General features: G+C 45.1%; 1 protein-coding gene across 1 annotated transcript in view; it reads right to left on the bottom strand.

Annotated features, from left to right (window-relative positions):
* Positions 1-27,978, bottom strand: part of B4GALT1 (beta-1,4-galactosyltransferase 1) — a 114,930-nt gene that overhangs the window by 27,946 nt on the left and 59,006 nt on the right. The window contains exon 2 of the mRNA XM_073636911.1: positions 15,019-15,254. Within this exon, the coding sequence (XP_073493012.1) occupies positions 15,019-15,254 (236 nt within the window). The remainder of the gene's footprint in view (positions 1-15,018; positions 15,255-27,978) is intronic.

The following is a 27,978-nucleotide window of genomic DNA, read 5'->3' as shown; positions in this document are numbered from 1 at the left end:
TCAGACTGCACTCAGATATCATCCGAGTGCAGTCCTACATGTTCAACCCACCCGTTGACTTGCATGACAGAGTGATTCGAATATAAAAATAATTGAACATGTGCACGGCCCCATAGAATAACATTGGTCTGGGTGCGATCCGATGTTTTGTCAGATTGCACTTGGAACGGAAATACGCTCGTGTGTACCTGCCCCAAGGCTCAGACATGAGAATTTATTTTTTTATTATCTATCACATTACCTAATCTAGCAAGTATTGACATAAACAATGCATTACGCGAAGAGGAGGTATTATTTCCACATAATTTACTTGTTCCAGCACATGTTCAAGTCATCTTGAGCAGACAGCAATAAATGCAATGTTACAGGCCAATTAGATGTTATGCCTACCCAAGAGCAACTCATAAAGCAACTTATAATGCACAGGTGACAAGTTGCTTCATACAAGCACCAGCAACTTTCTCAGCCATATGATGTGTCCAAAGGAGGATGTAGCCGCTGGACTGCTGATGGCACACTGAAGGGGGTGTACGTGCCTAAATAAGTCAAATCTAAAGCCCCCGTCTCACATAGCGATATCGCTAGCGATATCGCTGCTGAGTCACGGTTTTGGTGACGCAACAGCGACCTCACCAGCGATGTCGCTATGTTTGACACTTTGCAATGATCAGGCCCCTGCTGTGAGGTCGCTGATCGCTGCAAAGTGTCCTGGACCATTTTTTGGTCGTTGCCCTCCCGCTGGCCAGCACACATCGCTGTGTGTGACCAGCGGGAGCAGCGATCAGGCTGGTAACTATGGTAAACATCGGGTTACTAGGGGCACGCGCGCACTTAGTAACCCGCTGTTTACCATGGATACCACTCTGCTACGGTAAGCGGAGGCTCCCGCGCACCGTAGCAGAGTGGTATCCATGGTAAACAGCGGGTTACTAGGGGCACACGCCACTTAGTAACGCGATGTTTACCATAGTTACCAGCCTGCTCCTGCTTGCAGCAGGCTGGTAACGGGAGCAGGACATCGTGGAACGATCCTTTCCACGATATCGCTGCTCCCCTGATCGCTGGTGAGCCTGCCTGTTTGACAGCTCACCAGTGACCACATAGCGATGCAGCAACGATCCCTGACAGGTCGTATCGTTGTCGGGATCGCTGCTGCATCGCTTAGTGTGACGGGGCCCTTAGACATTGAGGAAATTCATTAAAGACACATTCAGTCATCTGAAGGAGTAGGCTCCATCTTTTAGGAGTCAGCAACATCAAGCAAACACTAGGATGATTAGCCAAAATAAATATTTGCAGATCTCCATCTATACTAGGTGTTCTCCCACTTCGAAGAAAAAAAAAAAAAAAAAACAGGCTGGTCTTGTCTGACCAAAACATTTTGTTTTTCCCTTCCTTGGGTCGGGCACATCAGAAATTGTATAAGCATATGTCAGCCTATATCCCATTTCCGTCTCAATGATGTATATATTATATACCCACAGTGGCCATGATTCATCAAGACCGACAATGTTTACGCCGGTCTTGATGAGGAGGCTGAATCATTAAGAGGTGCACGCTTCTTAATGAATGAGGAGAGTCTGCCAAGTGACATGCACCTCCAAGTGCACCCTGCCCAAACCTTACTCCAACCTGGGACTAGAGTAGGATTTGTCGTGTAGTGAATGCTGCCACTTGTCATGAATTTGGCGAGCGGGGCTTACCATTCTTCCGTTCTGCTCCAGCTCAGCCCACTTCATCATATATATTATAATAAATATATATACAGTACAGACCAAAGGTTTGGACACACCTTCTCATTTAAAGATTTTTCTGTATTTTCATGACTATGAAAATTGTACATTCACACTGAAGGCATCAAAACTATGAATTAACACATGTGGAATTATATACTTAACAAAAAAGTGTGAAACAACTGAAAATATGTCTGATATTCTAGGTTCTTCAAAGTAGTCACCTTTTGCTTTGATGACTGCTTTGCACGCTCTTGGCATTCTCTTGATGAGCTTCAAGAGGTATTCACTGGAAATGGTTTTCACTTCACAGGTGTGTCCTGTCAGGTTTAATAAGTGGGATTTCTTGCCTTATAAATGGGGTTGGGACCATCAGTTGTGTTGTGCAAAAGTCTGGTGGATACACAGCTGATAGTCCTACTGAATAGACTGTTAGAATTTGTATTATGGCAAGAAAAAAGCAGCTAAGTAAAGAAAAACGAGTGGCCATCATTACTTTAAGTAATGAAGGTCAGTCAGTGCAAAAAATTGGGAAAACTTTGAAAGTGTCCCCAAGTGCAGTTGCAAAAACCATCAAGTGCTACAAAGAAACTGGCTCACATGAGGACCGCCCCAGGAAAGGAAGACCAAGAGTCACCTCTGCTTCTGAGGAGAAGTTTATCCGAGTCACCAACCTCAGAAATCGCAGGTTAACAGCAGCTCAGATTAGAGACCAGGTCAATGCCAGACAGAGTTCTAGCAGCAGAAACATCTCTTCAACAACTGTTAAGAGGAGACTTTGTGCAGCAGGCCTTCATAGTAACATAGTAACATAGTTTTTAAGGTTGAAGGAAGACTAAGTCCATCTAGTTCAACCCATAGCCTAACATGTTGATCCAGAGGAAGGCAAAAAAACCTCATGTGGCAAACACTAAGCTCCACATTGGGGAAAAAAATTCCTTCCCGACTCCATACGACAATCAGACTAGTTCCCTGGATCAACGCCCTATCAAGGAATCTAGTATATACAGTACAGACCAAAAGTTTGGACACACCTTCTCATTGAAAGATTTTTCTGTATTTTCATGACTATGAAAATTGTACATTCACACTGAAGGCATCAAAACTATGAATTAACACATGTGGAATTATATACTTAACAAAAAAGTGTGAAACAACTGAAAATATGTCTTATATACTAGGTTCTTCAAAGCAGCCACCTTTTACTTTGATGACTGCATTGCACACTCTTGCCATTCTCTTGATGAGCTTCAAGAGGTAGTCACCGGAAATGGTTTTCACTTCATAGTTGTGCCCTGTCAGGTCTAATAAGTGGGATTTCTTGCCTTATAAATGGGGTTGGGACCATCAGTTGTGTTGTGCAGAAGTCAGGTGGATACAAAGCTGATAGTCCTACTGAATAGACTGTTAGAATTTGTATTATGGCAAGAAAAAAGCAGCTAAGTAAAGAAAAACGAGTGGCCATCATTACTTTAAGAAATGAAGGTCAATCAGTGCGAAAAATTGAGCAAACTTTGAAAGTGTCCCCAAGTGCAGTTGCAAAAACCATCAAGCGCTACAAAGAAACTGGCTCACATAAGGACCGCCCCAGGAAAGGAAGACCAAGAGTCACCTCTGCTTCTGAGGATAAGTTTATCCGAGTCACCAACCTCAGAAATCGCAGGTTAACAGCAGCTCAGATTAGAGACCAGGTCAATGCCACACAGAGTTCTAACAGCAGACACATCTCTTCAACAACTGTTAAGAGGAGACTTTGTGCAGCAGGCCTTCATGGTAAAATAGCTGCTAGGAAACCACTGCTAAGGACAGGTAACAAGCAGAAGAGACTTGTTTGGGCTAAAGAACACAAGGAATGGACATTAGACCAGTGGAAATCTGTGCTTTGGTCTGATGAGTCCAAATTTGAGATCTTTGGTTCCAACCACCGTGTCTTTGTGCGACGCAGAAAAGGTGAACGGATGGACTCTACATGCCTGCTTCCCACCATGAAGCATGGAGGAGGAGGTGTGATGGCGTGGGGGTGCTTTGCTGGTGACACTGTTGGGGATTTATTCAAAATTGAAGGCATACTGAACCAGCATGGCTACCACAGCATCTTGCAGCGGCATGCTATTCCATCCGGTTTGCGTTTAGTTGGACCATTATTTATTTTTCAACAGGACAATGATCCCAAACACACCTCCAGGCTGTGTAAGGGCTATTTGACCAAGAGGGAGAGTGATGGGGTGCTACGCCAGATGACCTGGCCTCCACAGTCACCAGACCTGAACCCAATCGAGATGGATTGGGGTGAGCTGGACCGCAGAGTGAAGGCAAAAGGGCCAACAAGTGCTAAGCATCTCTGGAAACTCCTTCAAGATTGTTGGAAGACCATTTCTGGTGACTACCTCTTGAAGCTCATCAAGAGAATGCCAAGAGTGCGCAAAGCAGTCATCAAAGCAAAAGGTGGCTACTTTGAAGAACCTAGAATATAAGACATATTTTCAGTTGTTTCACACTTTTTTGTTAAGTATATAATTCCACATGTGTTAATTCATAGTTTTGATGCCTTCAGTGTGAATGTACAATTTTCATAGTCATGAAAATACAGAAAAATCTTTAAATGAGAAGGTGTGTCCAAACTTTTGGTCTGTACTGTATAACCTGTAATATTATACTTTTCAAGAAAGGCATCCATGCCCTTCTTAAATTGTAACAGTGAATCACTCATTACAACATCATGCGGCAGAGAGTTCCATAGTATCACTGCTCTTACAGTAAAGAATCCCCGTCTGTGATTATGATTAAACCTTCTTTCCTCCAGACGTAGAAGATGCCCCCTTGTCCCCGTCTCAGAGTAAAAAGATCAGTAGAAAGGTCTTTGTACTGTCCCCTCATATACTTGTACATAGTAATAAGATCACCCCTAAGCCTTCTTTTTTCCACAGTAAATAACCCCAAGTGTAATAACCTGCCTTGGTATTGCAGACCCCCCAGTCCTCTAATAACCTTGGTCGCTCTTCTCTGCACCCGCTCTAGTTCAGCTATGTCTTTATTATACACCGGAGACCAGAACTGTACACAGTATTCTAAGTGTGGTCGCACTAGTGACTTGTATAGAGGTAAAATTATGTTCTCCTCATGAGCATCTAAGCCTCTTTTAATGCATCCCATTATTTTATTTGCCTTTGCAGCAGCAGCCTGACACTGGCCACTAAACGTGAGCTTGTCATTCACCAATACACCCAGGTCTTTTTCAGTTACAGTTTTGCCCAGTGTTTTACAATTAAGCATATAATTATACATTTTATTTCCTCTGCCCAAGTGCATTACCTTACATTTATCCCCATTAAAGCTCATTTGCCATTTATCAGCCCAAGCTTCTAGTTTACATAGATCCTCCAGTAATATAAAATTGTCCTCCTCTGTATTGATTACCCTGCAGAGTTTAGTGTCATCTGCAAATATTGAAATATTACTCTGTATGCCCCCTACAAGGTCATTAATAAATATGTTAAAAAGAAGGGGGCCCAATACTGACTCCTGTGGTACCCCACTGTTAACTGAGACCCAGTCTGAGTGTTTTCCATTAATAACCACCCTTTGTTTCCTATCACTGAGCCAATTCTTAACCCACATACATATATTTTCCCCTATCCCCATTGTTCTCATTTTATGTATCAACCTTTTGTGTGGAACCGTATCAAAAGCTTTTGAAAAGTCCATATACACAACATCCACTGTATTCCCTTGGTCCAGTCCAGAACTTGCCTCCTCATAAAAACTGATCAGATTAGTTTGACAGGAACGGTCCCTCGTAAACCCATGTTGATATTGGGTCATGAGGTTATTCTTCTTCAGATACTCTAGTATAGCATCTCTTAGGAAACCCTCCAGGATTTTACCCACAGTAGAGGTTAAGCTTACCGGCCTATAATTTCCAAGTTCAGTTTTTGTCCCCTTTTTGAATATTGGCACCACATTTGCTATACGCCAGTCGTGTGGTACAGACCCTGTTATTATGGAATCTTTAAAGATTAAAAATAATGGTCTATCTATGATGTTACTTAATTCCTGCAGTACTCGCGGGTGTATCCCATCCGGGGCCGGGGATTTGTCAACTTTAGTGATTTTAAGACGCCGCCGTACTTCCTGCTGGGTTAAGCAAGTGACATTTACTGGAGAATTTTTGTTATCACTAATCATGTTTTCTGTCATGCGATTTTCTTGTGTAAATACGGTTGAAAAAAAATCATTTAGCATATTGGCTTTTTCCTCATCCTCATCCACCATTTCACCCAGACTATTTTTAAGGGGGCCAACACTATCATTTTTTAAGTTTTTCACTATTTATGTAGTTAAAGAATATTTTGGGGTTATTTTTACTTTCTCTGGCAATGATTCTCTCCGCCTCAATCTTTGCTGCCTTGATTTGTTTTTTACATAATTTATTTAATTTTCTATATTTATTTAATGCCTCATCACTACCTACTTGCTTTAGTTCTCTAAATGCTTTCTTTTTGTCACTTATTGCGCCCCTTACAGCTCTATTTAGCCATAGTGGTTTCCTCCTATTTCTAGCATGTTTATTCCCAAGGGGTATACATTGTGCACAGGTTCTATTCAGGATGTTAATAAATGTCTCCCATTTGCTTTGTGTAGCTTTATGTCTCAGGATATCGTCCCAGTTTATTGCACTAAGATCATCTCTTAACCGTTGGAAATTTGCCTTCCTGAAGTTTAGTGTCCTTGTAACCCCTCTACTACACATCTTATTAAAGGTTACATGAAAACGTATTATTTTGTGATCACTATTACCCAAGTGACCCCCAACTCGTATATTTGATATGCGGTCTGGCCTATTGGTTAATATTAGCAGTGCCCCCTTCTTGTTGGGTCTTGAACCAGTTGTGAAAGGTAATTGTCTCTCATAGTTGTCAAAAACCTATTTCCTTTGCTTGAACTACATGTTTCTGTCCCCCAATGTATTTCAGGGTAGTTGAAGTCTCCCATACTAATGACTTCTCCTTGAGTCGCTGCTTCATCTGTTTGCTTTACGAGGATATTCTCCGCTACTTCCATTATTTTTGGAGACTTATAACAAACCTCTATCAGTAATTTTTTATTTTTTCCCCCTCCCCTTATCTCCACCCACAGGGACTCTACATTTTCATTAGATTCACATATATCTTCCCGCAAGACAGGTTTCAAGAATGATTTTACATATAAACACCCCCCCCCACCTCGCTTGTTTGTACGGTCATTTCTGAACAGACTATAGCCCAGTAAATTAACTGCCCAGTCGTGGCTCTCGTCCAGCCACGTCTCAGATATCCCTACCATGTCATACTTATTTTCCAACAAAATTAATTCTAATTCCTCCATTTTGTTGGTGAGGCTTCTGGCATTAGTGTACATGCATTTTATGTATCTCTCTGTACCTCTATTCCTTCTTACTTTATTGACTTTATTTGTGCCCAGGTCACTATCTGCACTATCTTCCCCACCTATAAAATGAATATCCCCCCCCCAATCCCTAGTTTAAACACTCCTCCAACCTTCTAGCCATTTTCTCCCCCAGCACAGCTGCACCCTCCCCATTAAGGTGCAGCCGGTCCCTAGCGTAGAGTCTGTAGCCAACTGAGAAGTCGGCCCAGTTCTCCAGGAACCCAAATCCCTCCTTCCTACACCAGTTCTTGAGCCACTTATTTATCTCCCTAATCTCCCGTTGCCTCTCTGTCGTGGCACGTAGTACCGGTAGTATTTCAGAGAATACCACCTTGGAGGTCCTTGCTTTCAGCTTGCAGCCTAATTCCCTGAAATCATCTTTAAGGACCTTCCACCTACCTCTAACTTTGTCATTTGTGCCAATGTGCACCATGACCGCTGGGTCCTCACCAGCCCCTCCCAGTAAACTGTCAACCCGATCAGCGATGTGCCAGACTCGAGCGCCAGGTAGGCAGCACACTGTTCGACGATCCCTGTCTTTGTGACAGATTGCCCTATCTGTTCCCCTAATAATTGAGTCCCCCACTACCAGCACCTGCCTGGCCTGCCCTACTCTCCTATTTCCCTCTTTACTGGAGCTGACACTCCTCCGGCTTTCAGGGGACATGCCTTGCTGCAGTAGTGCTACCCCTGTACCGTCACTCCCCTCATCTGCCAACTTTGCAAACTTATTGGGGTGTGCCAGATCAGGACTAGCCTCCCTGACACTCTTCCCTCTACCACCCCTTCTAACTGTCACCCAACTAGCGACCTCACTGTCCTGCAGCTCCCGACTACCACCTTCCCCCACATCTACCCCAGTGAGCTGCTGCTCAGTGAGCAGCAGACTCCTTTCCATGTTGTCAATGGATCTCAGTGTTGCCAGCTGCTCATTTAGATCCAGTATCTGGGCTTCCAAACGCACAACGTGCACACATCTCGCGCAGCAGTAAGCAACCCCGACCGACTGTTCAAGGAATACATACATGTGGCAAGATGTACACTGGATAGCATTGTCAATAATGGAGCTCATTTCCTAATGGGGATTGCAATAGACAGAATGTTAAGTAAAAAGAAAAGTAAAGAATTAATGAAATACAGACAGCAATTCAGTCCAAAGGACCCCTTCCAAACTCCCTGAAACCAAAGTCACTGAAAAACAAGTCACACACTTACTTTCATTCGCACTTACGCTCCGGACACACTCAGCTCGTTCACAATCGCAAACTAAGAGATTTAAAGAGTTTTTTTTGTTTTTTTTCCCTTTTCCAGCAATGCACCCTTCACCTCAATGCACTTCCATGGTAAAATATCTGCTAGGAAACCACTGCTAAGGACAGGCAAGAAGCAGAAGAGACTTGTTTGGGCTAAAGAACACAAGGAATGGACATTAGACCAGTGGAAATCTGTGCTTTGGTCTGATGAGTCCAAATTTGAGATCTTTGGTTCCAACCACCGTGTCTTTGTGCGACGCAGAAAAGGTGAACGGATGGACTCTACATGCCTGGTTCCCACCGTGAAGCATGGAGGAGGAGCTGTGATGGTGTGGGGGTGCTTTGCTGGTGACACTGTTGGGGATTTATTCAAAATTGAAGGCATACTGAACCAGCATGGCTACCACAGCATCTTGCAGAGGCATGCTATTCCATCCGGTTTGCGTTTAGTTGGACCATCATTTATTTTTCAACAGGACAATGACCCCAAACACACCTCCAGGCTGTGTAAGGGCTACTTGACCAAGAAGCAGAGTGATGGGGTGCTACGCCAGATGACCTGGCCTCCACAGTCACCAGACCTCAACCCAATCGAGATGGTTTGGGGTGAGCTGGACCGCAGAGTGAAGGCAAAAGGGCCAACAAGTGCTAAGCATCTCTGGGAACTCCTTCAAGATTGTTGGAAGACCATTTTTGGTGACTACCTCTTGAAGCTCATCAAGAGAATGCCAAGAGTGTGCAAAGCAGTCATCAAAGCAAGAGGTGGCTACTTTGAAGAACCTAGAATATAAGACATATTTTCAGTTGTTTCACACTTTTTTGTTAAGTATATAATTCCACATGTGTTAATTCATAGTTTTGATGCCTTCAGTGTGAATGTACAATTTTCATAGTCATGAAAATACAGAAAAATCTTTAAAATGAGAAGGTGTGTCCAAACTTTTGGTCTGAACTGTATACAGTTATATGAAAAAGTTTGGGCACCCCTATTAATCTTAAGCTTAATGTTTTATAAAAATTGGTGTTTTTGCAACAGCTATTTCAGTTTGATATATGTAATAACTGTTGGACACAGTAATGTTTCTGTCTTGAAATGAGGTTCATTGTACTAACAGAAAATGTGCAATCTGCATTCAAACAAAATTTGACAGGTGCATAAGTATGGGCACCTCACCAGAAAAGTGACATTAATATTTAGTAGATCCTCCTTTTGCAAAAATAACAGCCTCTAGTCGCTTCCTGTAGCTTTTAATGAGTTCCTGGATCCTGGATGAAGGTATTTTTGACCATTCCTCTTTACAAAACAATTCCAGTTCAGTAAAGTTTGATGGTCGCCGAGCATGGACAGCCCTCTTCAAATGATCCCACAGATGTTCAATGATATTCAGGTCTGGGGACTGGGATGGCCATTCCAGAACATTGTAATTGTTCCTCTGCATGAATGCCTGAGTAGATTTGGAGCGGTGTTTTGGATCATTGTCTTGCTGAAAGATCCATCCCCTGTGTAACTTCAACTTTATCACTGATTCTTGAACATTATTGTCAAGAATCTGCTGATACTGAGAGGAATCCATGCATCCCTCAACTTTAACAAGATTCCCGGTGCCGGCATGGGCCACACAGCCCCAAAGCATGATGGAACCTCCACCAAATTTTACTGTGGGTAGCAAGTGTTTTTCTTGGAATGCTGTGTTTTTTTGCCGCCATGCATAACGCCTTTTTGTATGACCAAACAACTCAATCTTGGTTTCATCAGTCCACAGGACCTTCTTCCAAAAAGAAATTGGCTTCTCCAAATGTGCTTTTGCATACCTCAGCCGACTCTGTTTGTGGCGTGCTTGCAGAAACGGTTTCTTTTGCATCACTCTCCCATACAGCTTCTCCTTGTGCAAAGTGCGTTGTATAGTTGACCGATGCACAGTGACACCATCTGCAGCAAGTTGATGCTGCAGCTCTCTGGAGGTGGTCTGAGGATTGTCCTTGACTGATCTCACCATTCTTCTTCTCTGCCTTTCTGATGTTTTTCTTGGCCTGCCACTTCTGGCCTTAACAAGAACTGTCCCTGTGTTCTTCCATTTCCTTACTATGTTCCTCACAGTGGAAACTGACAGGTTAAATCTCTGGGACAGCTTTTTGTATCCTTCCCCTGAACAACTATATTGAATAATCTTTGTTTTCAGATCATTTGACAGTTGTTTTGAGGAGCCCATGATGCCACTCTTCAGAGGAGATTCAAACAGGAGAACAACTTGCAAGTGGCCACTTTAAGTAGCTTTTCTCATGATTGCATACACCTGGCTATGAAGTTCAAAGCTCAATGAGGTTACAAAACCCAAAAAAGTGCTTTAGCAAGTCAGTAAAAAGTAGGTAGGAGTATTTAAAACAAGAAAATGATAAGGGTGCCCATACTTATGCACCTGTCAAATTTTGTTTGAATGCAGATTGCACATTTTCTGTTAGTACAATAAACCTCATTTCAAGGCAGAAACATTACTGTGTCCAACAGTTATTACATATATCAAACTGAAATAGCTGTTGCAAAAACACCAATTTTTATAAAACATTAAGCTTAAGATTAATAGGGGTGCCCAAACTTTTTCATATAACTGTATTATTAGAATATCACCAAAAAGTTAATTTATTTCAGTTCTTCACTACAAAAAGTGAAACTCATATAGAGTCGTTACAGAGTGATCTATTTCAAGTGTTTATTTCTGTCAATGCTCATGATTATAGCTTACAGAAAGTGGAAACACAAAGTCATTATCTCAGCAAGTTAGAATACTTTATAAAAACAACTTGAAAAGGGTTTTTAAAATCTGAAATGTTGGCCTACTGAAATGTATGTTCAGTAAATGCACTCAATACTTGCAAAAGGAGCTCCGACCATCAATTACTGCATCAATGCGGCGTGGCATGGAGGTGATCAGCCTGTGGCACTGCTGAGGTGTTATGGAAGCCCAGGTTACTTTGATATCAGCCTTCAGCTTGTCTGCATTGTTGGGTCTGGTGTCTCTCATCTTCCTCTTGACAATACCCCATAGATTCTCTATGGGGTTAAGGTCAGGCGAGTTTGCTGGCCAATCAAGCACAGTGATACTGTTGTGTATAAACCAGGTATTGGTACTTTTGGCAGTGTGGACAGGTGCCAAGTCCTGCTGGAGAATGAGATTTCCATCTCCAAAAAGCTTGTCGGCAGAGGGAAGCATGAAGTGCTCTAAAATTTCCTGGTAGACGGCTGCGCTGACTTTGGTCTTGATAAAACACAGTGGACCTACACCAGCAGATGACATGGCTCCCCAAACCATCACTGATTGTGGAAACTTCACACTAGACCTCAAGCAGCTTGGATTGTGTGCCTCTCCACTCTTCCTCCAGACTCTGGGACCTTGATTTCCAAATTAAATGCAAAATTTATTTTCATCTGAAAACAACACCTTGGACCACTGAGGAACAGTCCAGGTCTTTTTCTTCTTGGCCCAGGTAAAAAGCTTCTGGCATTGTCTATTGGTCATGAGTGGCTTGACACAAGGAATGTGATACTTGTAGCCCATGTCCTGGATACATCTGTGTGTGATGGCTCTTGAAGCAATGACTCCAGCAGCATTCCACTCCTTGTGAATCTCCCCCAAATTTTTGAATGGCCTTTTCTTAACAATCCTTTCAAGGCTGCGGTTATCCTGGTTGCTTGTGCACCTTTTTCTACCACACTTTTTCCTTCCACTCAACTTTCCATTAATATGCTTGGATACAGCACTCTGAACAGCCAGCTTCTTTAGCAATGACCTTTTGTGGCTTACCCTCCTTGTGGAGTGTGTCAATGTCTGCCTTCTGGACATCTGTCAAGTCAGCAGTCTTCCCCATGATTGTGTAGCCTACTGAAACAGACTAAGGCCGGTTTCACACGTCTGGATATTTCCGGTAACGGAAAAAACGGTACCGGAGATATCCGTGCCCAGTGTGTCCGTGTGTTTTACATGTAGCATCCATGTGCAGCAAGTGGTTCCCTGTCGTCAAATAAGAATAAAATAATAACATCCTTATACTCACCTCTCCTAGGTGTCCCCCGCTGTCACCCATGCGACTGCTGCTGAAGAGAAGCCGGGGAAATGAGCCGCAGTTTAGGAGCGGTGTCCTGTCACTCACTGAGCACAGCTTCATTCTCCCAGACTCCTCTGCAGCAGCAGTCGCATGGATGACAGCAGGGGACACCTAGGAGAGGTGAGTACATGGATTTTATTATTTTATTCTTATTTTTACAGGTGGGGACACCGAGAGTACATTACTACTACCCTCATCATTGTCCCTGCTGGTTCTGTTCACAGCGCCGGCAGGGAACCATGATGGGGGCAGCGTTCAGCATCGGTGCCTGGGAACAGCGACATTCCCAGGCGCCGATACATGTCACACGGATGTCATCCGTGTGTTACGTTTTGCGGACTGTGTGTCTGCAAAAAACTGACTTGTCTCCAAGTGGAGCACACGGACACAAGGTCCGCAAAAACACACTGAGGTGTACACAGACCCATTCATTTGAGTGTGTCAGTGTCTCCGGTATGTGTGGAAATTGTCACCACTCGTACCGGAGATACTGACGTGTGAAAGAGCCCTAAGAGACATTTTTAAACGCTTAGGAAGCCTTTGCAGTTGTGTTTTGTTAAAGAAGTTGTCCGGTACTTTTTTTTAAATTGCCCAATGTATTCAGCATGTGGGCAGTGATAATGCCTGTGAGCGGCGCTATCTGTGGCCACTCACAGGCATCACATGACCCCGCGCTGACGTCACGGCAAGTGAGGCAGTGGCTGCTGGGTTGTGGGCAGGGTTATTCCCCGAGTCACACCCAGCATCCACTGCGCGCTTTCCCAATGAATGGGGAGAGGGCGAGCATGTGGTGGATGCCGGGTGTGACGCAGGGGAATAATCCCGCCCACAACCCAGCAGCCACCGGTGGAACACGGAAGAGGGACCCTCGGCTGCAGCCTGGACTTGTCGTGACATCAGCGGATGTCAGAGCTGGCTGCAGCGGGGGGGTCACGTGATGCCTGTGAGCGGCCAGTAATAGCGCCGCTCACGGCATTATCTGCAACACAAAGTATTTAAAGAGATACTTATGTCCACATGCTGAATACATTGGGCAACTTAAAAAAAAGTATTAGGCAGCCCCTTCAATTATTCTAATTTACTGAGAAAATGACTTTTGTGTTTTCATTGGCTGTAAGCCATAATCATCAACATTAACAGAAATAAACACTTGAAATAGATCACTCTGTTTGTAATGACTCTATATAATATAGGAGTTTTACTTTTTGTATTGAAGAACTGAAATAAATTAACTTTGTGAGGACATTCTAATGTGAGAAGCACGTGTGTGTGTATGTATATCTACATACATACATTCATATATCTACACAAACAATGTCTGTATATTTTTTTTTTACTGTACATTGGAGTTTAAAAAAAATAAAATGATAATAAAAAAAAACAACTGGTGGTCTGGATTGACTGACATGTCAAGCGGGTATGTGGTGTCAGGATCTTATTTGGTGCATTTGACATATATATATATGGGGAAAGCAATCTGAACAAAAACGACAATGCCAGTAAACACAATGGTACTAGTCTATAAAACTGTAAAAATAAAGTATCCGTGCTATCGAAAAGTAAGCAGAACTCTATTTTTATAGAATATGTTTCCTTATAGACATGTATTTTAGCAGGAAGCATCAAGAATCACATAGAATGGCCTAATGTTAGTAACTTCCGATTAAAATGTCTATTGTCAATCACAATACTGGGGCCACAAATTGGCTGCAGCGGTCACATGCCAGATCATTGCTGGCAGCCTGTAAACGGAGACCTCTAGTTCCTTCTTCCCATCCTATATGCAGTTCTAACTCAAATACTTTCTTAAGAAGATGCAAAATAATGTAAAAGAAAGCAAACCAAACGGTCATGTAATAATTTGTCAAAAGTCATCCACAGACCCTCAGACCAGGATGTCCGCCCTATTGCGTCACGTATTTGTGGACTTTTCTATGGGGAGGGGGAAGAGAGACAAATCTAGATGTAAAATATAATGGCCAATGGTGGTAACTACTTTGCATACACTTTGCCTGTGTTTTCTTTCTTATTGATGCAAGGCATTTGTTTTGCTTCTCTTTTCACTGGCTTTCAAGCTACTATTCCAGAATGTCTGAAGTTGAATGGATAGTTTATGTCTAGTTTTCGTCTTAGCCGCCAGTAACCCTTCAGTTCACCCATCATTCTAATGTACCAACTGTCTATAGTAATGTTTTCTCACTGCACCATCATAGTCATGGTGGAACTAACAGATTTCTACTGTCAAGTTATTGTGCCCCCTCGCTTTATATGGGGGAAAAAAAATCATAAGTGTATATTTATCCTTGCACCATTACTCTACACACTTTAATAGAGAATGATGCAAAAAAATAAGTGCCCAGAGGGGGGCTGCCAGGAGATTGCAGCTTGTCCAGCATTTCTAGATAACTGAACTATGGTTTCAGTCAGGTTTCAATATGAAAGAATATTGCTTCTCTTAACTGCCTGTATGCTGCAATGAAGAATCAGAACATAAAAATACTTACCTGATTTATGACAAAGACACCATAGTCAAGTTGTTGCCTCTGCAAAATAGGGTGCAGGTAATATAGCCAGTACTTGAGATGTTCCTCACGTTTTCGAAATGGTATAATAATGGCTACTTTCTGCAGTGCCTTGCAGTCCTTTGGCTTGTACCGACCACCTTTCATTACATTTGGGTTGGTCTTCTTAACTTGCTCCAGATCCACCGTTACTGAAAACTCTATCCTTAGAGGGCCCACTGGAAAACAAAACCACATTTGTCATTTATGTATAAATACAAGAAATAGCTTTCTGAGAGATAAAAGGTTAACGTGTACCCATTACCAATCTGGGGCCGTCCTTTTTATTTAAAAAAAAGCCCTCCTCCCATCAAAGTTTTCATCCTCTTAATATATTGCAGTCATCATATTATATAGCACTGTGTACTTACAGTTGCTCATTTTGCCTTTCTACCCAGATAATTCTTCTCTTTTCCATTAGGTCTATAACATTACATGGTTGACAGACTAGCACAATCTGTCTAAGCTCTATGTAGAAACAGGAAGTCTCTTTTCCCTGCACGAGTCATCATTAGAACTACAATTCTAAATCACTGCTAAGTCCCTGGCAGCCCAGCTCTACGCACTCTTCAACTTCTGACCCAGGTACTCCGCTTCTCCTAGTGATGGGCAGTCCGGCTCTTTTTGGTGATCTGACTCACTTGGCCCCGCTTACCAAAAAGAGCCGGCTCTTTGGTTCCTAAGTGGACCCCTATTAAATATGGGCTCACCCCAAGGGAACACATATTAAAATGACGCTAATGCAGGGGAGACATCTCCTACTTGTCTGCCAGACAATTACATTAATGAGTGGGCGTGGTTTGGTTAGTGTGTGTGTGTGTTTTCCGCCAAACACTGGAATTTTACCCCCAATAAGAGAATTTAGTGTCTCTCACTGGGGTGCCGAATCCCATCGTTCACAGAAGGGACTCTTTGCAATCATACAGGTAAATTCTACTATGGGTTCGTTTTTGCTTTTTATTTTATCAGGTTTAGTATTTAGAATCATGTTCATGTTGTATGGCACTAGGCACTTTATCTTCTGATAGGCAGTGGATCATTACTATAGTTATGTACTTTGTGTCTTATACCCTGATCCACATGTTTCTATACAAGTAATGTATGATACATATTGCACTGACATTTGCTCACCTGCTATAACACTTGGTATATTATGAACATGCATGTACATTTTCATTATACATTTGCGTGGCACCCATGCGGGTCCAGTCGCCACAGAGGTACTGCATCTCAGCCAGAGGTGTGGTAGCCAGAGGTGTGGCACCCCACTCTCGGGTAAGGAGGGAGCACTACCCGGGACCCACACACCCACATCCAACACCACATCACTCCAGTAGGGAAGGGTGAGATTGCTCCTGAGGGAGAGCACAGACCCTGTCCCTGTCTGGAGGGGGGAACTAGGTAGAGGAGGTGGGTGGAGGAAAAAGTTTAGGGGAGCACTGAAGGAAGGGACCACATAGAGTAACAGTTGGTGACGTGGGTCACAGGACAGGTAGTATAAAAGGAAAGGTAGAAAGATCTAGAAAGTCAGTTAGTCAGTCAGAGCAGTTGGTGACAGGAGTCTGTCACAGGGCGTGAAGAGAGAAGACCGGAGCAGTGAGAGGCTCCAGAGACAGATAAAGCATCTTAGGGGCACGGGAAGTGCAGAGTCCACCCGTGCGCCCGAGTTCACGCCGACCGTGAAGGGATCAGGTCGCAGTAGGGGACCGGCCCCAGACTAGTGGAGGAATGCAAGACTCAGCTAGCAAACTGGAGGCAGCAGTATCTCTAAGTGCCGTAGCCAAAAAAAACACACACATTTGCTGAAAAGGTGGCCATATAGGACGTCGCCCGACAAGGTCCGCGGCCACTGGCTCGTGACACTGTGTGTGAGGCGCAGGGCAGGAGGGCGAGAGCCAGCGCAGAGAGACGACCCGGGAAAGGTACACAAGAAGGGGGTCCCGATCAAGTGCACCCAAGTTATCTGAGAGTTGGCTGGATCACTTCCCCAGAGGACACAGGACTCGGTGGGCGGTTATAACATGGCTAGCAGTTGTAACCTGGAGCACCGTAAAAACTGTGGGTAAAAACTTGAAGACAGCACCCCACTGTGTCCTTGACTTAACTGCTGTGTCACCGGCCTTGCACTACACCAACAACATCTAAAAATTACCTATTTAACTGCCCTGGGGTCTAGCTCTACCCGTGGAGAGCTGAACCATCTCTGCTGCGTCACCAACAGCCCCAGTGGATCTGAACAGCAGCGGCGGCCACCTATAGCCGCATACCACGGGTGGCATCATGAAACTATCCCCAAAAACATTATTCCCCTCTTTTCTTTATTTATTGACCGCCCTGGGCCACGGACCGGGTCACTGCCCCGTGACTACCTCAATAGAACCGACCGGCCCGGTTACCAAGTACCCCACGGCTCCAGGGGGCGCGTCAATTTTGGCATCACGAACAGGATGAACTGACCCATTACACCGGATCTCGTGCGCCCAGAGACTGTGTTTGAGACCGAGTAGTGGCGCCCACCCCAGAAGAACGGGCGCCATTATGTGTGTGCTAAAGGACGAAAAGAAGCCTCCCATCATGGGCCGGGTTCCGGAATGGCGCCAAAAACGGAGCTCGCCCCATGCACCTGCGGCCATACACTTAGACTTGTCCATCAGTGTGGGGGAGCCGCCCCCTGGTGTGGCCGACAGCAAGCTGGAGTGGAACCGCCCCCGAAACGGGAGAAGAAAAACCTTGGAGACAGGGCGGGGTCACCGGCAGTGAAGTCAGAATGCACCCAGCAGGCGCCATGGAAGCAAGTGACCACCAGACTACTGCCCGCGGCCTGCAGGCAAAAGACTTTCCCCTTGACCTGGAGGGAGTATTGAGTCAGCTGCCCGTGGAGGACATGGGATTCCTGCACACCGAGGTGCAGGAGCTGGGCCGGCGGATGGAAGAGGCCCAGAAGGACACCGTCGCACGGTGGAAGGACGAGCTGCTGGAAAAGCTAACCCGGCAGCGGTCAACGCCAAGTCCTGCCACCAGCACCCCAGCCCCGGCGGGGCCTGTTCTGAGTCTGGAGGAGACGCGCAGTACTGGAGCGACAGGGAGCACAGGTTATAGCAGTGCCCTTGCCCCGGGCACCGACGACACCCTCCTAGAGGAACCATCTGCCCCTAAACCTGGCTGGGTGTATGGGCGTACGAAGTGGGACTGGTCCGCACGGGTCGAGGACCAGCAAAGAGCCCCCTTAGTGCCCACGCCAGAGCACAAGGTTGCCTGCGCCAGAGGAGAGGAATACAGGTGGGACAACCTGGAGGGCGACCTCATGGGATTCCCCAGGGAGACCCAAACAGAGGCCCTGCGGAGGGAGGAGTACTGCCGGCGACAACTCAGGAACCTGAAGGCGGAGCGGCGGGTACAGTGGGAGGCGATGGAGACCCGTAACAAGCAGGCCAAGACCCGGGCCCACCAAGCCGGGTACCTGCGCGGAAGGCACCGTAGTAAAGTTCAACCTGGAAGGAGGTTGGGGCTTTATCCGGGAGCCTCAAGTAGCCACAGACCTGTTCGTCAACCGGCGTGACGTGGAGTCCCACCTACAACAGGGACACCCGGGACGGGATCTGTACCCCGGTGACAGAGTCACTTACACCCGTCACCGCGGAGAACGTGGGTGGTAAGCCCTAAATGTATACAGGGTGGAAGAGGAGGAGGACGTACCCCTGCCATCTGAAGCTGATGACCCGGCAGGGCCATCCAGTGGTGACCAAATGTTTCTCCGGAGGGAGCACCATCACTGAACTGAACTAAGATAAACATAAAAAAAAATGCATATAGTTACCCGGAAGGGTATTTGTGTCAGTATTGTGTGAAAAAAGAAAATGTTTTTAAAGAACAGTTTTATAATACCCGGTTAAGAAAAAGGACATTGTGGTTAAGGATGGTGATTAACCCAAAAACTTTTATTGTAAAAAGTTAGCACTTCTTAAGGTGCTTCCTGTTTGTTTTACAGACCATTGAACAAAAACCCGTTTGGCGTGGCCGAAAACATGGTCCAACGAGTGGATCAATTATGCCCTGCAGCCACGCCCAGGGACTACGTTGGGGGTTTTAGAGCGGGTCCCTCATATTGCACTTACACCAGTAAGATGGACACCCTGATAAGGATCTCACTACAGTCTTCTGAACTTACTTGAAAAAGTGATAAAATGTTTTATGTGAAAGAATGTTATTTAAAGTGATCTTATATTGTTTTATATACCCGGTAGTTATATGTAACGTTTTAGAAAAAATGCCTCCCATAAAGGGAAGAAAAGTTATTTATTTACGGTTTATTATCTGTTGGAGCATTCTAAAAAAATTTGCATGTCTTAAATTCTTGGTTTTTTTTTACTCTGTTCCAGCCCGCGGACATGCTGTGTTTAATGGGGGGGAATGTGGCGGCCCTGAGGGGTCCAGTCACCAAGGAGGTACTGCATCTCAGCCAGAGGTGTGGTACCCCACTCTCGGGTAAGGAGGGAGCACTACCTGGGACCCACACACCCACATCCAACACCACATCACTCCAGTAGGGAAGGGCGAGATTGCTCCTGAGGGAGAGCACAGACCCTGTCCCTGTCTGGAGGGGGAAACTAGATAAAGAAGGTGGGTGGATGAAGTATTTTAGGGGAGCACTGAAGGAAGGACTGAAGGTAGAGGGGACCACAGAGTGACAGTTGGTGACGTGGGTCACATGGCAGGTAATATAAAAGGAAAGATAGAAAGATCTAGAAAGTCAGCTAGTCAGTCAGAGCAGTTGGTGACAGGAGTCTGTCACAGGGAGTGAAGAGAGAAGACCGGAGCAGTGAGAGGCTCCAGAGACAGAGAAAGCATCTTAGGGGCACGGGAAGTGCAGAGTCCACCCGTGCGCCCGAGTTCACGCCGACCGTGAAGGGATCAGGTCGCAGTAGGGGACCGGCCCCAGACTAGTGGAGGACTGCAAGACTCAGCTAGCAAACCGGAGGCTGCAGTATCTCTAAGTGCCGTAGCCAAAAAAAACACACATTCGCTGAAAAAGGTGGCCATATAGGACCAAGGGGACAGAGAGGAAGTCGCCCGACAAGGCCCGCGGCTACTGGCTCGTGACACTGTGTGTGAGGCGCAGGGCAGGAGGGCGAGAGCCAGCGCAGAGAGACGACCCGGGAAAGGTACACAAGAAGGGGGTCCTGATCAAGTGCACCCAAGTTATCTGAGAGTTGGCTGGATCACTTTCCCGGAGCACACAGGACTCGGTGGGCGGTTATAACATGGCTAGCAGTTGTAACCTGGAGCACCGTAAAAACTGTGAGTAAAAACTTGAAGACTGCATCCCACTGTGTCCTTGACTTAATTGCTGCGTCACCTGCCTTGCACTACACCAACATCATCTAAAAATCACCTATTTAACTGCCCTGAGGCCTAGCTCTACCAGTGGAGAGCTGAACCATCTCTGCTGCATCACCAACGGCCGCAGTGGATATGAACAGCAGCGGCTGCCACCTATAGCCGCATACCACGGGTGGCGTCACAAAACTTTTTCCCCAAAAACTTTATTCCCCTCTTTTCTTTATTTATTGACCGCCCTGGGCCATGGACCGGGTCACTGCCACCGTGACTACCCCAATAGAACCGACCGGCCCGGCTACCGAGTACCCCACGGCCCCAGGGGGCGCGTCATTTGTGTCCCAATGCTGTAAATTATTTGCACCACATATCACATATTGTACTATATTGCCTGCATTTATCTTCTCTGCAATGTTGTCTCTTTGCCCATTGTGGTTCGGTTTTTAAAATCCTGTATTTTTAATTATGTTGTTGATCTAAAAATGTAAATGTTAAAAAATGTAATCTCATTCAAGTGCTTTTGAACTGAATTCTTTATAAGTTTATATAACTTAGTTGGTCATAACACCACCGTACACGCTTAGATCGTGCAAGAGATCAAGGGTGCAGGTATACTATAAAGACACAATATCACCTATATACAGTACAGAAGAAAAGTTTGGACACACCTTCTCATTTAAAGATTTTTCTGTATTTTCATGACTATGAAAATTGTACATTCACACTGAAGGCATCAAAACTATGAATTAACACATGTGGAATTATATACTTAACAAAAAAGTGTGAAACAACTGAAAATATGTCTGATATTCTAGGTTCTTCAAAGTAGCCATCTTTTGTTTGATGACTACTTTGCACACTCTTGGCATTCTCTTGATGAGCTTCAAGAGGTAGTCACCGGAAATGGTCTTCCAACAATCTTGAAGGAGTTCCCAGAGATGCTTAGCACTTGTTGGCCCTTTTACCTTCACTCTGCGGTCCAGCTCACCCCAAACCATCTCGATTGGGTTCAGGTCTGGTGACTGTGGAGGCCAGGTCATCTGGCGTAGCACCCCATCACTCTCCTTCTTGGTCAAATAGCCCTTACACAGCCTGGAGGTGTGTTTGGGGTCATTGTCCTGTTGAAAAATAAATGATAATCCAACTAAACGCAAACCAGATGGAATAGCATGCCGCTGCAAGATGCTGTGGTAGCCATGCTGGTTCAGTATGCCTTCAAAATACCCGAAACACCGTGTCTGCAAATAGAGATTCTGATTTGGCTTTTATCCTAAGTCATATTGCATGACTCGTTAAAGGGTTGATTGTGACTTGTAGGGTTGCTACTTCCAATAGGTGGCGCTATAGAGCACAAGTCCTCTTTTTCTCTTAAGAGGCAATCTGCATAGTCAATTTTGAATAAATCCCCAACAGTGTCACCAGCAAAGCACCCCCACACCATCACACCTCCTCCTCCATGCTTCACGGTGGGAACCAGGCATGTAGAGTCCATCCGTTCACCTTTTCTGCGTCGCACAAAGACACGGTGGTTGGAACCAAAGATCTCAAATTTGGACTCATCAGACCAAAGCACAGATTTCCACTGGTCTAATGTCCATTCCTTGTGTTCTTTAGCCCAAACAAGTCTCTTCTGCTTCTTGCCTGTCCTTAGCAGTGGTTTCCTAGCAGCTATTTTACCATGAAGGCCTGCTGCACAAATTCTCCTCTTAACAGTTGTTGAAGAGATGTGTCTGCTGCTAGAATTCTGTGTGGCATTGACCTGGTCTCTAATCTGAGCTGCTGTTAACCTGCGATTACTAAGGCTGGTGACTCGGATAAACTTATCCTCAGAAGCAGAGGTGACTCTTGGTCTTCCTTTCCTGGGGCGGTCCACATGTTAGCCAGTTTCTTTGTAGCGCTTGATGGTTTTTGCAACTGCACTTGGGGACACTTTCAAAGTTTACCCAATTTTTTCGGACTGACTGACCTTCATTCCTTAAAGTAATGATGATCACTCGTTTTTCTTTACTTAGCTGCTTTTTTCTTGCCATAATACAAATTCTAACAGTCTATTCAGTAGGACTATCAGCTGTGTATCCACCAGACTTCTGCACAGCACAACTGATGGTCCCAACCCCATTTATAAGGCAAGAAATCCCACTTATTAAACCTGACAGGGCACACCTGTGAAGTGAAAACCATTTTCGGTGACTACCTCTTGAAGCTCATCAAGAGAATGCCAAGAGTGTGCAAAGCAGTCATCAAAGCAAAAGGTGGCTACTTTGAAGAACCTAGAATATAAGACATTTTCAGTTGTTTCACACTTTTTTGTTGTTAAGTATATAATTCCACATGTGTTAATTCATAGTTTTGATGTCTTCAGTGTGAATGTACAATTTTCAAAGTCATGAAAATAGAGAAAAATCTTTAAATGAGGTGTGTCCAAACTTTTGGTCTGTACTGTATATATTTTATTGAACAGTTCAAAAAAAGAATAAAATAACAATTAATAAAACAACAATTAAAAGAGAGGATATCACACATAGGCATACGCCACACAAGGTACTTAAAACATAAATGCAACCTTTGCATAAATGTATATGGCTCATTTTTAAGATACAAGAATAGGTTGATCTTTAATAAATATCAAGTTGTCATGGAATAAAATCCTACAGCAAAGGTGATGAATGGCTCGGGGGTATCAAATAGAGGACAAGTATATGGGAAAAGACTGAAAATAAATATTCATGCAAAAAATGCTACATAGCGATATATAAAGGTCACTCCCAAGAGTATAAATGATTACTAGTAGCAGTACAGACAAACGTACAGATAGTCAAGGATAAGTAGTTATAAGCCTATTATCACTACAGACAACGTAAAAACAGAGCCAATGCAGAGGTTGAGAAAAGGCAACTGTGGACAATGTATAATAAATACAACCTGTGTGGCGGACACAGAAGCACCCCTGACGCGCCTTTCGCGTACGGCTTCTTCCGAGCTTTGTGTGGCTTTGAAGTCGTTGCCAAACTACAGCCCCCATCATCCCAACCTGTCCAAGCATGATGGGAGTTGTAGTTTTGCAACAGGTGGCCCTGCAGTGGAATTTAAATAAGGAGGCTCATACAAATCGTGAAAGCAGAACTTGTCATCACAATTTGTATGGGCCTCTTTTTTGAAATTTCGCGCTAGAACTGCCCATGCCGTGGGCAGCGCTTCCGCACATTCATGTCCTGGCTTTCTCCAGCAAAATGGAGGCGCATGCTTCGATTAACCTCCGTCTGTTTCCAGCAAAATGCCACCAGTGGCTGTGCATGTGCAGATTGAGATCTTGGCTCAATTACGCCATTTTGCTGGAGACTGCCGCCGGCTTCCTGCATTTTCCCCCTTTGGGAACGGGGGTGTGTCTTATAGTTTGAAAAATGCGGTACTTACAACAAAAACAGATTCTGATATACACTGCTCAATAAAATAAAGGGAACACTTAAACAACACAATGTAACTCCAAAGTCAATAACACTTCTGTGAAATCTATCTGTCCAGTTATGATGCAAAACTGATTGTGAATCAATTTCTCCTGCTGTTGTGCAAATTGAACAGACAACTGGTAGAAATGATCGGCAATTAGCAAGATAAGGGGGTGGTTCTGCAGGTGGTGACCATAGACAATTTCTCTGTTCTCATCCTTTTTGGCTGTTGTTTTGGTCACTTTTTCATTTTGCCATTGCTCTCACCCCTAGAGGTACAGGAGCATGAGGCGGTGTCTACAGTACAACCCACAGAAGTTGCTCAGGTAGTGCAGTTCATCCAGGATGGCACATCAGTGCGAGCTGTGGCAAGAAGGGTAGCTATGTCTGTCAGCACAGTGTCCAGAGCATGGAGCAGATACCAGGAGATGTGGAGGGAGCCATAGGAGGGCAACAACCCAGCAGCAGGACCGTTACCTCCTCCTTTGTGCAAGGAGGAACAGGAGGAGCACTGCCAGAGCCCTGCAAAATGACCTCCAGCAGGCCACAAATGTGCATGTGTCTGCACAAACTGTTAGAAATCAACTCCATGAGGGTGGTTTGAGAGCCGACGTCCACAGATGGGGGTTGTGCTCACAGCCCAACACCGTGCAGGACGCTAGGCATTTGCTACAGAACACCAGGATTGTTGTGCTCTTCACAGTTGAAAGCAGGTTCACACTGAGCACATGTGACAGAGTCTGGAGACGTCATGGAGAGCGATCTACTGCCTGCAACATCCTTCAGCATGACCGGTTTGGCAGTGGGTCAGTAATGGTGTGGGGTGACATTTCTTTGGAGGGCCACACAGCCCTCCATGTGTCGCCAGAGGTAGCCTGACTGCCATTAGGTATCGAGATGAGATCCTCAGACCCCTTGTGAGACCATATGCTGTTGCGGTTGGCCCTGGGTTCCTCCTAATGCAGGACAATGCCAGACCTCATGTAGCTGGAGTGTGTCAGCAGTTCCTGCAAGATGAAGGCATTGAAGCTATGGACTGGCCCACCCGTTTCCCAGACCTGAATCCGATTGAGCACATCTGGGACATCATGTCTCGCTCCATCCACCAACGTCACGTTGCACCACAGACTGTCCAGTAGTTGGTGGATGCTGTAGTCCAGGTCTGGGAGGAGATCCCACAGGAGACCATCCGCAACTTCATCAGGAGCATACCCAGGCGTTGTAGGGAGGTCATACAGGCACGTGGAGGCCACACACAATACTGAGCCTCATTTTGACTTGTTTTAAGAACATTACATCAAAGTTGGATCAGCCTGTAGTGTGTTTTTCCACTTTAATTTTGGGGGTGACTCCAAATCCAGGCCTCAATTGGTTAATATATTTCATTTCCATTGATGATTTTTTGTGTGATTTTGTTGTCAGCACATTCAACTTTGTACAGAACAAAGTATTCAATGAGAATATTTCATTCATTCAGATCTAAGATGTGTTATTCGAGTGTTCCCTTTATTTTTTTGAGCAGTGTATTTTTTTTCCAATCTGTTGATTTTCTGACTGCAGATTTATATTTGTATTTACATGATTACAGGGGCAGCCATTTTGCTTACTATTTTATTTTATTTAACGGCCTTCAGTTGGATCTTGAGCCATGGCGACTTGATGGATGAACGATTTGTAGGAAGGTCGACCTTGTTCAAGCCTAGATACGGCCATCAGGGTCCTCTCTGCCGTCATCTTGACAGTATAAAGCCATCGGGTTGCTTTTCTTCCTCTTCACCTTGTTCCTTCTATTCTTCCAACCATGATGTCCTTCTCCAGTGATTCCTCTCTTGGTATGATGTGTCGAAAGTAGGCAAGTCATAGCTCGGTGATCCTTGCTTCGAGTGACATGTCTGGCTTGATTTGTTAGTTCTTCTTTTCATCCACGGTATGGATAACATCTTTCTCCAGCTCCACATTTTGAAGGTGTTGATTCTTCTTTCTTTTCTCCATTTTGCTTAATCCTCTATTATTAGCATTTAGATCTATGCTTTACTGCAGCCACATTGACCATAGCCAGCAGTAGTCAGGATCCGACACTAAGAGTTTTTTAGGCATACTCTGATGTGGGCAAAGTTCACTGTACTGGTAGGGATGAGCGGTGACCATCACCTATTGTTAATTGTGTGATCTTGTGTCATCTACAAATGAAAGACTGCTGAAAAGTGATCTGTACAGAAGAGGAAGCCTAATGTTAAGCTTAGTGGCAAGTGAAATCTACAACAGAAAATACTACAGCTCAGGCCTCATACAGACTATTTTTGCCATACTCATATTCTATGGGCTTTTTAACAAACATGTTTTTTTTTTCTTTGCTGCAGACCACTGGTCTACAAATTAAAAAGGAAGCATGTGACTCGCCCAGGGGGGATATATGGGGGAAACTCTGTACCCGGGCCTTTACCTCCTTGGGATGTCGCGGCAGTCGGCTCCTGGGCCCGTCCTCTGGGTCACTCTTTAAAAAGGGGTTTTAGTGTTGTTTAACAGTTTGTTTCGTGACGCCACCTGTGGTTTCCGGTAATAGTTACCGGCGCTGCTGCAGACCTCAGAGGGTGATGGAATGGCAGCCGGGATGTTGCTGCTCGCCACAGGCGGAGCGGGCCCCCCCGGGGCAGTGTTGATGGATGGGAATGCAGGGCGTTGTAACGTAGGAGGGATGATGGCGCAGCGCCAATAACCGACAGAGACAGTGGAGTACAGTCGTCCGTTTTTACTCACAGTTCTTTTTAGATTCCTCAGGTACACCGTACAGGTTACCGCATCCCGCTGCGTTCACAAAGCAGGGGTTCAGAAGTCCCTCTGGCAAGTCGAGAGTACTTATCCGGACCCCCTTTCTATATGTTCCTTTCCTCAGCCGACTTTCCACGCTGGGTCTCTCCCTCCTGCCCTACGCCTCACAAACTGAGCCCCAAGATGGCGTCCTCGGATCCTTCAGGGACACCTGGAGTTCCCTGGTCCTACGCGGCTACCTTTCTTGGCTGCTAGAATGCGAGCATGGCAACTGCACCATAAAAGTCAGAAGCCTCCGGTTTCCTAGCCGAGGCCTGAAGCGGCACGACTAGCCCAGGGACTGGTTCCCTTCTTGCGGCCTGGTCCCTCTGACACTTGACAGATTAGAGCGTACAGGTGGCTTACTGCTCCTTCCGTACCCCTGGGACCCCTTCAGTTACCGGAGCCTTCCTCCTCTGCTCCCCTCCTCTTCTCTCCTCTGCTGGGCCTCATTTACCAGGCCCGCTCTGGAGCAGAGCACCTGCTCCTCTCCTTCTTGCTTACTTTCTCTTTCTCACTCCACAGACTCTACTAACTAAGATGGCTCCCCCTTTTTATACTCCTAACAAAATGCTCCCCTAAACTGCTTCCTCCACCCACACCCACTACTTGGTTCCCCCTCACTCTGGTTCCCCCCACTCCAGCCAGGGACAGGGCTCAGCAGGACACAGCACATCTTGCCCTTCCAGCCGGCCTGGAGCAGTGTAGTGCTGGATGCAGGTTTGGGGTCCCGGGCTGCACTCCTTTCCTTACCAGAGAGTGAGGCACCACCAGTTGTAGTACCCCTGTGGCGACTGAACCCTCAGGTGCACCACACATGTCTGAGTTTAATCTTATTTAGATATTAAAAATGCCCATTCAAGTCAATGATCAAATCGGACTGCACATGGAAGCCATTTGTGTTGCATCCTAGTGCCGTTTGTTCTTCCCTAAAGGGTAGGGGGAAACCATATTTTTTTTTTTTTTTGCATAGTAAAAAAGATAAAAAAATTATGCCACATTGATGGTATAACACAGACACATGGCCCCAAATGACTGAGAATTGTGAAGCGACACAAAAAAAAATTATTTTTTTTTTTACTCAAAACAAACCTAAATTAGGCCTTATACAACGTTTGAGTAAAGCTGGCCATATACAAGGGAGCTTAAATGGATGTAAAGGCCAATTTTTACCTAAACTTCAATAGAATCCCATCCCTGGTCACAGGCCAAGACTGATTGATCTGGCATATATTGGCAACCAATTGTTTTTAGGCAAGGTTCACACTGCATCTGTGCACTTGGCCCACAGTATACATCAGGAGCTTTACTG

Source organism: Phyllobates terribilis, unplaced genomic scaffold (genome assembly GCF_046119375.1).
Source record: "Phyllobates terribilis strain yellow unplaced genomic scaffold, ASM4611937v1 Scaffold_1__5_contigs__length_1240528914, whole genome shotgun sequence".
NCBI lineage: Eukaryota > Metazoa > Chordata > Amphibia > Anura > Dendrobatidae > Phyllobates > Phyllobates terribilis.
Note: the sequence above shows the minus strand (reverse complement) of the source record. Positions and strands in the feature narration are given on the sequence as shown.